At 46.4% G+C, this 11,670-nt stretch overlaps 1 protein-coding gene across 2 annotated transcripts; it reads right to left on the bottom strand.

Moving 5' to 3' along the window:
- Window positions 1–2,031: 2,031 nt before the first annotated feature.
- dctn4 (dynactin 4) lies at window positions 2,032–10,675 on the bottom strand. 2 transcript variants are annotated; one of them, XM_018745182.2, is made up of 14 exons: window positions 10,509–10,675; window positions 9,898–9,968; window positions 9,239–9,417; window positions 9,106–9,149; window positions 8,892–8,999; window positions 8,591–8,611; window positions 7,444–7,517; window positions 7,233–7,345; window positions 7,009–7,118; window positions 5,887–5,960; window positions 5,741–5,795; window positions 5,548–5,655; window positions 4,767–4,864; window positions 2,032–3,724 (listed from the first exon to the last, which is right to left on the bottom strand). In XM_018745182.2, the coding sequence occupies exons 1-14, from the start codon at window positions 10,641–10,643 to the stop codon at window positions 3,511–3,513; spliced, it is 1,404 nt and encodes a 467-aa protein (XP_018600698.1). In that variant the 5' UTR covers window positions 10,644–10,675; the 3' UTR covers window positions 2,032–3,510. The 2 variants fall into 2 exon arrangements, with proteins under 2 accessions (XP_018600698.1, XP_018600699.1); XM_018745183.2 differs by lacking the exon at window positions 8,591–8,611.
- Window positions 10,676–11,670: the final 995 nt, after the last annotated feature.

The raw sequence follows: 11,670 nt of genomic DNA, 5'->3' as shown, positions 1-11,670 counted from the left end.
GCATCATTTTGAAAGCTCGTACCACAGACACTGTGTCTCTTCGTAAAAGATTCACTGGTTCTGACTGCCTGCACAAAGCCATACACTAGATACTAGGAGCATGTTTTATTGGAAAACTTTACATGAGGAGTACTTTTAAAAGCAACTCACACGTAATTTGTGTAAGCCTGATTACTTAGCAAACGCGCCGTACTGCACATGACCCGGCTGGTCTCTAAAAAGACATTTAACTTCACAAACCATTTCACAACAAATAGATATTGATGGGCTTCAGATATAAGGCATATATATCTTATAACTACATCTTGACAGAAGCAATATAACAGTTGGGGGAATAGGTGTGTCACAGCACCTGGGCTGCCCCATTGGCTGCAGGTTCAATTCCCACTCAGTCTGAGTGGAGTTTTCAGGGCTCTCCTACAGATGCTCTGGTTTCCTCCCACAAAGACATGGTCTTCAGCTGAACTTGTGACTTTAAATTGGGGTGTGTGTTACATTGCTCTGCTGTAGAGATATGTGAATGACTGTAGTTTAATTTCCTTGTAGTTTTGTTCCCATGTATCTCTTCTACTCATTTCTCTGCACTGGTTTTCTATAGCTGCCCGGATCAGATTCAAGACCCTGGTAATTGTCTACAAATGCATCAGTAGAACTGCTCCCAGCTATTTACAAGAATTGATCAACCGCTACACCCCAGCCAGACCCCTTCGTTCTTCTACTTCTGGTCGCCTGGTGGTCCTGCACACGAAAGGTAAAGCACGGAGGTTCTCAGTTCTGGCTCTGTTTTGGTGGAATGACCTTTCCCTCTCACTCAGAACTGCGGAAACTGTCTTCATTCAAAAAGGGTCTGAAAACTCATCTTTTTCCAGACCCACTTCGCCCAAGATCTCTCCAGCTCATGTATGGTGTAAACGTTCATGCACCGTAACTTCATGATCACTCCCAGACAAGCCCTTATACAGCTGCTACTCCGGCATTGTATGTGAACATTTGTTTGTGTATCTTATTACAAAAAAAAAAAAAAAATGTAGGTGGTTATCAGGATTCACTTATCCTGCGCTTCATGCACCTACTCGAGCAATGAACATCAGTGCATGAAATGGAAAGTAAACTAGGGTTACTTAAGAATCACATCTGCAGCTGTCTCTTTCTCATAATGTAATGCACAAATTGTACTTCTGCTGAGATGTACATCGCTTTGGAGAAAAGCGTCTGCAAAATTAGTAAATGGAGTGTTAGACATACTACAGTAAACTACAAGGCACCTGGGATAAATGTGTCCGATAAGTTCCAGTTAATCACTGTGCCTTGCTCTGGAGAGTCTGCTAAATGAATGAATAAATGTGAAAGCTTATTTACCTGTACTGTACTTTTCACAATGTTGTACCACCCCCTAGTGTTACAGAAGAAAACTGCAAAAATATACTTCTGCAGTGATGGAGAGTGCATAAAATGTAACAAGCAAGTAGTCATGCCTTAATTGTACATTCAGGAGGCTTTAACTACAATTTTTAAAGTTAATCTCCTATTATAGCCAACTTAGAGCAGATGTTCAAAGACATCTAAATACAGTATCTTCCACAAAATGAGTATTCAACATTCATCTTGACCTCTACTAGAATTTTACTTGGAACATTTAACATGAATTTAGTGAATATGTCAGCTTAATGACCCTGCTCTAAAAAGCACATGTGTCACCAGTTCCCCTATAGCCTGGGATCAGGAGGACTGAGGTCATGTAGGTCTTGGAAAATTAAGGGGTTGGAATTAAATGTGGTAGCAAAACCATGTGATTATTATAACATGTTATTACATTATGTTATCAGTTATAAATATAAAACAAATTTCCACTGAAATATTTACTGTTATCAGTGCCTTTGTGAAAATAAACATTGCTCTGTTATCCTGTTTTAAACAGTTACAGACTCCCTCCCACACCTTCCAATAACACAATAGGTGAGGACCATCATGTGTTGGCTAGAGGGATGGAGAGCCCTGCCAAACATTTCACTTAAAGCAGAGACAGAAACATGCAACCACTTCTTTTATTGGCATGTTCAGAAGCTACAAGTACAGAAAAAGAAAGCTATTGGAGGAAAGCACAGTATCTAAAACAGAGCAGGACCATCACGTTACCATAAAACCGATGATTATCAAACTGCAAAAATAACACCATAACCACGAATCGGTGTTCGATGACTCGGGAGAGAGATCCCAGAAGTCAGACACTGTGAGAACACAGTACATTCACACTTGCCACACTATCTACAGAAACAGAAAGGAGGTCTAATTCCTCAGACTATCGAGTGCAGAGAGCCTCTAACCAAGCAGGTGACTGTGGGGAGAGTTAGGTTTACAGTGAGAAAAACAGAAGCAGGGTATGGCTGTGCACATGGCAGGGAGAGCAGAGGCGGTGAGGAGACACGTGGCAACATGCAGAGTTACACTCCTCGTGGTTCGTGCTGAGGACAGTCTCCCCAGAATGACCCAACAGCTGTAGACGTTACCAGAACACCAAGCAAGCACTTGGCAAATGCAGGTTAAACATAGAGCACATTACAAACCCAGAGTAATATTTTATAAGTAGTGTGGTTAATAGATCTTGCTTTAAAATGACTCCTTTGCTTAAGTGACAAAAGCAGTACTCAAGGAAAGGTGAATGTAAGTGAGGCCTCAATCACACATTGTGATCGCAAGGCTGCTCCCCTGTGGTCACAGATGACATGTCAAGCGCAGCGTACTGGTCAGATGTGAGTGGAAACAGAAGTTACCAACATGGAGCAGGCACAGCACCGGCACGCATGCACGCAGGCGCGCGCGCGCGCACACACACACACACACACACACACACACACACACACACACACACACACACACACACACACAGAGATTCCTGTGAAATGAATGTGTCCTAACTGAACACGCTCAAGTGAACAGGGCCTTCATACAGTCTGACATGAAACTGAAATCCCACAGGCTGCGACAGTCTGCACACAGCTGCACCGGGGCTTTGAACTGGTTGCTCTGCTGGATCTTCATTTAAGCCTCTCTCAAATACTTGCAGCTTGAAGGACAAAATGTCATTGCTAAAACAAGGGAGCTAAAAATGCTAAATCAAAACAAAGAGTCACGATGAAGCCACAGACCTTTATGCCTCCAGTGCAACTCTGCCATTTCTGGCAGAGAGCCAAAGGAGGCTGAGGAGGTGTGGGCTGTACCAGGCCACTGGGACAATCCAACTCAAAGCAGCTTGCATACATACCGTCACAGAGTCCTACTGAGAACTTTAAGAGTTCCCAGAATGCTGTTTTGCCATTGATGTTAGAACACTACTTCCGAACTGAGAGTAAAGTTCAATGAAATTAATGTAAATGAGCACATGCACACACACGACCCATGGGAGAAGCAGTTGTGTTTTAGCAGGACCTTTTGTCTGTGAAGTGGATTACTGAGGGCCTCTGTCCATACAGTAACCTCTGATGTAGGGTGTACTGTGTGAGTGGGGTGCACTCAGGGAGCCAGGGACCCAAGGCTCAGCTCCACATGGTGGCTCAGCCACACTGCCTCACTGGGGGCTTCGCCCTCATCACTGGGGCGTACGGGAGCTGACAGGTTGCGGAAGTCATGGCGCATCTTGAACGAAACTGTAACATCTCGGTTCTCGCACTGGGGTGTCACCTTGATGAAGAATCCAATCTTGTTGGACTTGCGGAAAGCCACCACACTGTAGGAGGGAGAAGGTAATCATCAGCAGAAAAGCCCAGCACATGGATCCACTGGAATATGGATCTCACTGTGCCATTTACATGTGCTTCTGGTAAGTCCTAGACTAAACTGTATCCTATGGGACAGTTGGTTAACACTAAGTGGCTTTGGAGAAAAGCATCAGCTAAATGAATAAAATATGTAAAATATAAGGCTCTAACTAGACATTTAATAATCAAGTATGCTAGTCACTACCCTGATTAATAGAGTAAAATAAATGACAAGTCTTAAAACAAACCATTACTTTCCTTTGTTTCATTTTGTTATTAAAAAAAAATTTTTGCTCTTTGTGTGGCATATCAAAATGAAATATTGTGCAAACAACCTGTTTAGCTATTAAGAATCTATTTACAGTTAAAAACATTTACTGAAATCCAATAAAAATGAAAAATTTCAAATTCCTTTCCAAGGTACAACCAAAACCCAGGGCATATGAAAACTTAAAAAAAAAAAAAAAAAAAAAAAAAAGAAAATCAATATTGCTTTGTGTATTTTATGATTCCAAGTTTTATGTAGAGTACAAAGTAACTACTTCAGTTAGAATTTGTAGTTCTCCAAGTATCTCTTAGGAACAATTGAAAACTTACAGGAACACGTGATCGCAATGAACAATTACGCGAGTTTTCTTCAAAAGGCAAAAACCAATGCCAAGGGATTCTAAAGGATCACATACCAACTAAACATATCAGCACTACTAACTAGACTGGAGTATGGAGGACAGCTACAAGCAGTAGGCATCTAAACAACAAAAAAATATCATTTAAAAAAAATTAAAACAAACCATCCATCTCTCAACCTGTGTGGTCATATGATGCGTTGACAGCATCACCTCTTGACCCACCAGGACTTAACTCTCCATGTGCTTTGCTGTGCACAGCAACATGCTTAACTAATGACATTTTGTGTCTACGTAAGAGCTGAGCACTCACTTGTCAAAAGCAGTGTTTTTACAGTATGATGCCTCTAGTTCAGAGGAAAGTGTGTACTATAGAAATGCTCACTCAGGGTCGTCCTGGAAGTCCTGTGGCTCTGCCAGTTCATCATACTCTGCTGCTGCATCCTTCCCAGCCAGTAGTAGCTCCTTGGATGGGACAAGCACCTGCGCAGGACACATACCACACACTAGCCATATGAGCACCTGCACACTGCTGTGCGTCCTATCAGCACCACTAATCCAACACATTTCTCCCAGAGCAGGGCTCCACGCCACTGGCTGTACCGCTGCCTGTTCATATTTCCACACAGGTTTAGTCACTCTGACAGTCAGGAATCGAGATAAAGTACCAAGGAAATGGATGCAAAATGATTACTACAATAACGAAATGTCGGAATCGTTTCCTCACTAGGAAGTGCCCAGATGTGTCAGATATAAAGCTAACTGGCTGCAGTATCCTGCGCTTTGGGGCAGCTCTGTACTCTGTGAGCTTCCTGTAAGTGCACTTCCTTTCACATGTTTTCTCTTATAGCCTTGCTGCAACTACAGTCCACATGCAGGACATTTCACACCTGGACAGCAGAGACTTACTGAGCTGTAACACATCACACGAACCATGGAGCCCTGCAGGGTACCATAGCTGACAGCTCACTGTGCCAAACAAGAGCAGACAACTACATGTACACGTGTCACATGACAGCAGGATGAAAATGACAGGCAGGCAGCTAGTACAGGCTTCTCCATAGCAAACCAACCCCCCCCCCCCCCCCACCCCCACCCCCACCGACCCAGTCATTCTGCAGATGTACAGCTTCACTCAGCGAACCAGAATACCACAGTCACAGTACCTTGGCAGTGCTGTTGATGTTGTCCAGGTCGCCCTCCTCACACGGCACCAGAGTGACACACGTGACGTTCTCCACCGGGTTGGTCAGCGTCAACAGCACCTGGCTCTCCTGTCGGCACAAGGGTTCCACCCTCAGTGAGAACCACATATCCACCACATACCTCCAACATGCACAATGACCGAGTCTCACTTGCCTTCATATACCGAAGGTTGGGAATTGACATGATTCTCACTTCAGGGACGTAGTTCCTGCGGGGCGAGAGATGTTTTCAGTGGCAGCTCCTTCACACATTATGCCCTGTGTGAACAGCCAGACAGGCCGTTACATACGGACACTTACAGCGCCACGAGTTGAATTTTAAACTTGATTGAAGTTGGGTTGAACTCTGGCTTACTCAAATTGTGCTCACATTTCTGTAAGGGGGGGGGGGGGAGACAACAGCTCAACACAAACTTTATACCACACCATGATATGCATGTCTCCTACATGCACAGCTATGAGCATCTCATATTTCATCTTGTCCTTAATGATAACAGCAGTTACAAGTAAACTGGAGGTTTTCCCCAACACAAAGCAGTACATACTACACCTGTACCTCAACTTACAAACAGAATGACTACAGTCAGGTTGTAATTTAGGACTGTTTAAGTTCACCTGCTATACCACAATCCTTAAACCTTAGACTCATTCATGGGTTAGATACCTTTAAGAGCACCAGATAACAAATTATCTGTTAATTTTAGTTTTAAGACATTTTCATCAATAGCTCATACCACACTGGCTCTGTGTCTCTGTATACTGGAAACGCTGGACATGAAACAGGATGCAACATGGATGGCAGCTTATCTCTTACGACTATGGATCAACATTAAAGCCGAGTTTTAAAATTACTGCAAATTAAACATGCATCATCTCTAGAACCTGCTATCAGGTTGTATCCTCCTTATAGACTTGACACAGAGTGGCATTGTTTTGGCAGATGAAGCCACTCAAGGGAATGAAATGAAGATAACGGAACTTCAGTGCACACTCTGAGCATCTGATTTATTCAGGTTTGCAGTCAAACAAACATACCTGTGTTTACTTCCTTACCTTTGCTTACAAATGCATAACTGTGTTTGTTTCAGGACGCAACAATAATGAAATTAAAAACATGCCAACTGGCTGGTGAAACTACCAGCTCCTCCTCCCTCAACAGTACAAGACTTTATACTGCCTGAGCATGGTTTGCTGCTCCTGTTTCTGCCAGCGGAACTATAAGACAAATTTGCTCTGCAACAGAAATTGTAGAAAATCCCAATGGAGAAGCAAATGAAATTAAATAAACCTTAAAATATCTGTATCTTGATGTCTGTAACAGGAAGTACAAGTGTACTTTAAAAAGGCAACGTTTAATCTTTAAAATTGTCAGAGAAACAGGTGAGAAATAGCAAGGCAGCTGATTTGTGTGCCAATACAGACCCTGCAGCGTAACGAGCGCTTGATCAGAAGGTGCTTGTGTTTGGGCAGCATCTGCGGGGCTCCTGCAGGCTGGAAGTCGGGCTGCAGCAGGCGCTGACGCAGGGTGGTCACTGCATGGCACAACAGGGGACCAGTGAGCAGTCCAGTCTCAGCAAAATCACCCTCCCACCAGCTTCAGAGAAGGCTGACTGTGAATATGCTCATGTTATCGCGTAGATGCGTACCTTCCGGAAGGTTCACAGGCCTCGTGTAATAGTCCTCTGGCAAAGGCTCGACCTCATCCAGCGCTTGAGCAGGTTCGATCTTTATCTCCTTCTGGTCCTCACCTTCCTTCAGCCTGGGAGATGAGACAAAAGGACCACAGGCTATAGCATAAAGGAAACCGAACCTCAAGAGGCACGAAGAACACACCATGGCACTAAAAGCCATACTCACGAGAGGCCCGACAGGCTGCTGAGTGGCACTCCGGACCTCTGGCGCTGCAGCCGTGTGCCCAAGCCATACTTCTCCTGCAGGACCACAGAGCACTTCAACATGAAACAGCTGAACGGCATAATGAGAGCAGCACAACATGGAGCACACCCTTCTGCTGGAGCTCAAATATGAGCCACCTTTATTTATGAAATTTTTCTGAAATGTGAAGCCTGGTGCTGAGCTCTTTTGTTTATTGGCAGACAAACCTCATTTCAACACTCAGTCAGGGAAGCTGCTTCTAGCTGCAGGCAGCATGTGTGTGTGCACAAGCAGATTTTCTGTGCAATGGAAGAGAGGCCTGTGCCACTAAGAGCAGCTGAGCGAAAAGGCAGAGAAACGCAGCGAGGAAGAGCAGGAGAGAAGGATACAGTGAGCAAGAAGTCACAGCTCATAACAGCACACCTCACTATTAGCTAATTTAAAAGGAACTTCTGAAACACTCAAGGTGGTCTTTAAGAATAAAGGGAACTTTTAGAGAACCATTCTTTTACAATTTTTCAAGAGTCACAGTTGATGTACTTGCCCAACAGAAATGTGACTCGTAAAAGTTTCACAGGACATCATGTTACGCATATAAACTATGCTAACTGCCCCAGAAGGTGTGACAAACCAAATCAACAATTTCACATGTTCATCAAATCAGTAAACACAATGGAACTAATCACAAATCGATTTAATTTGAAGCCCATGGAAAACATGTAGGCAGAACTAGCATCCAACCTTTGACTCTGTTATAAAAGTACATTGTAGAGCAGTTATAAGATCATGGTGATGTGGTTTAAAGTGCAGTTAAACCCCAGCTGGACACGCTAGTGGTCTATGGAAATTGTTCCCAAAAAAAAAAAAAAGGGGTCATGGTGAAGGAAAGCAAGTTGCCCTGGACTAACAGGGAGAAAGACACCAGCAGATGGGGAACCTAAGAAGGAACACTAGCTGCTGGCTAAGTTATCAGGAGTCAAAATGTACACAATTACTACACGCACATATTCAATACACCTGTGAGCACAGGTTCAAGACTGGTGCTGTGAGAGAGAGAGAGCTGGATGCCAAAAGCAGCAGCAGAGAACATGAGCCCAGTGTTAGTCAAGGCTGTGAAAAGTGAACTCACCACCACGTGAATAGTGTGTTGCTGGGAGGAAAGAGCAAAGTGGCAGCAGGGCGGTGCACCAGCGCAGGAAGAGAAAACAAAGGGAATAGCAGTGATTAAGTGCACAGCAAAATGCATGGGCTGCAACACACCACACCACTGGCATGTGAGTGCAGCTGACATGCAGCAGACTAGAGCCCACCAACACAGTGCTGAACCAGATAGGACAGATGCAGGACAGGGCTGCAGACCCACATTAGATTAATGCCCAGCATGGGCTCAGCCAAGAGCAGGACACCGCCGGGAGAACCGGGGAGCATACCGAGAAGGCCAGAGGCATATAGGGCCGTCGCCTCGCCAGCTTCTTCCTGTCACGCTCCAGCTTCTCACGTTGCGCCAGCTGCTGGTAGAACTCGATCAGCTTTGCGATCTGGGGGGACAAGCAGGAAACAGGCACTGAGACAAAGCAACCCTTGCAGTGCCACCAAGCTGTACAACAGAGCAGAGCACAGCAGAACAGAACGGCGTACACCTACCCGCTGCGCATGGGGGTTCTCAGGCTCCTGCCACCCGCCACTGGCTGCAGAGTGACACACATAGTGAGAGAGGCAGCAGAAGGAGCAGCAACACAAAGACATGCATACAGCAACACGCGCATGGCCTGCTCACCCACTGACTTGTCGGCCATGCCAACGTCGCGGGACGTCCACCGACAGAAGCCGCACGCCAGGTAGTACGCCTTCTTCATGGTGGTCTTGGCCGGGTCATCAGGCAGTGGCGCAGGAATGTTGGTGGCACGCGTCGACAGCGTGTGCATGCAGCACGGGCAGTCAAAGCAGTTGGCACACCTACGCAAAGCAACACACCATCACCGCCACACGTGTACACTTACTCATTGCCACTGTGCCGCTTCTATGGCAGTCAGCCACTAGTACACACACACATGGACAGACACACGTGAACCGAACGCGAACACTTGCGTTCAGCACAGGTTTGCAGACAGGAGGAGTTTGGCTCAAAGCTCAACCGCGTTACAGGGAAACGGCCAGCAAATTATTTCTGGGGTATTTCCACCGGACCAAACATGCAAATAGAGTGAGTGGCACTAGTATGAAGCGTTGAGGGACCGTGGAGACAGCGAAGAGAATGAGGGGGGAAGTGCGGACAGGACATGACAGGTGAGCAAGGACCTCCATCGTGCACATGCTACCATGGGGTTAGGTAGACACATGCAGGCCTAGCTGCATATACAAAGAGAGGTCAGGTACAGGCATAGGAGACACAGAATGAGCACTGCACCCCCTGCAGGCCACTTGTCTGCATCTCACCTGTTCTTCTTGAGCTTGGCCTCCGCTGACGGCATATTCTCCAGGCAGCTGGGGCAGTAGTGCGAGTCCACCTGGGGGGGGGGGGCAGAGCAAAGGACACTGACTGAGCGCAGTAGGCGAGCGCAAGGCACACTGCGTGCAATGATGACATGCGTCTCACAAACGCCGGCGCGCGCGCGCACACACACACGCACGCACACAGATAGTGAGACGCACACAGACACACACTGACACAGTGCCCCAAACCAATAATGATCGCTCCGCAAAGGTGACTGACGAGAGCACAGCCGCGGCGCCAATTTTACCAGCACTAAACCCGAAGCCTTCCAATTCTGCTCTTCACTATCATCACTATGATCCATTATGCTGCTCAAATTTTCCCATCAACGATGCCGAAATGCCAGGCTGCTTAACTGTGGTGCGGCTGCTGCTCGCGCATGGGGCGGTAAGTGGCCTCAGTCTGACCATAGGATTGGGAGACGAATTGACAGCTACACTGACTGGCCAATGAGCGGCGGAATTATACTTGTAGATTGACTGGACCTCGCCCTAACCGCTAGCGCATAAGCGAACACTGAAATTCTCGACGCTCACGCTTCAGATTTACATACCTCGTGTGACACACATTCCAGAGACCGCAATTCAAGGCAATACCGGCAAAAGTAAAGATTTGAGAGGGGGGAGCGAATCTTTTTTTCTCCCGAGACAAGATAGAGCACCCGCTCCGGCTGCAGCAGAGACGCCATCTCGCGAGCTACCGAACCCTTACTTTGTCGACTAGGACTCTTCCCGTCACGTGACACACTTGGTCACGTGCCTGAACTCAGCCAATGGTGGCACTGAAAAGTAGGCCTTGCGCTCCATTTCCGGAAGAGTGTTCGCGGATAGAATTACGTATGAGCAACGTATTGTTCGTGAAAAGGCCAGACTGTTGCCTTGTTTCCAGCTGCTTTAGTTTAATTGATGCGTATTGCTCTTATAATCTTCAGTGTCTTTATTATCATACCTACTGCCCTGTAAAAAATACCTGATAGTAATCATGGAACTCAGGTGGCAGCGCCCTAAAGTTTGTGGCAGAACTGATTTTCTTTCATCCTGTCCGACCCATGCATTTACATGTGTACATATTGTAACAAGCGTGGCTTTGGGCTCCAGTGAGGCAAAGAATGATGTGAAAGCTGATCATGATAGAACATTTATTAGAACACGGGCACATAGCAAGAGGTATAAGGGACTGCACAACCAAATAATGCTCTTGGTCAAAAGACAGATACCACACTTTCACACCCACACCCACACCCACACACACACATTTTCAGAACCGCTTGTCCCATACGGGGTCGCGGGGAACCGGAGCCTACCCGGTAACACAGGGCGTAAGGCCAGAGGGGGAGGGGACAAACCCAGGTACCACACTTTCATCTTCGCAAAAAGGCCGAGAAGGTGCAAAGACACTTTTTTGTTTTTCTTTTACAATGTCCTGCACCTCAAGCCAGCCTTACAACCCTCCCCAATAGGCACTCGTTCTCATATAGTCTTTCATAGCCCCCGCTGTGGTTGCACAACTATTTCACATTTCCCACAATTCCTGTTATTCACAGCTATTTACAATAAATGTCTGCTTCTGGGGGGGGCGCAGTGGGTTGGACCGGGTCCTGCTCTCCAGTGGGTCTGGGGTTCGAGTCCCGCTTGAGTGCCTTGCAGCGGACTGGCGTCCCGTCCTGGGTGTGTCCCCTCCCCCTCTGGCCTTACGCCCTGTGTTGCCGGGTAGGC

Source organism: Scleropages formosus, chromosome 13 (genome assembly GCF_900964775.1).
Source record: "Scleropages formosus chromosome 13, fSclFor1.1, whole genome shotgun sequence".
Lineage (NCBI taxonomy): Eukaryota > Metazoa > Chordata > Actinopteri > Osteoglossiformes > Osteoglossidae > Scleropages > Scleropages formosus.
The sequence above is the reverse complement of the archived record's forward strand: the minus strand, read 5'-3'. Positions and strand labels throughout refer to the sequence as shown.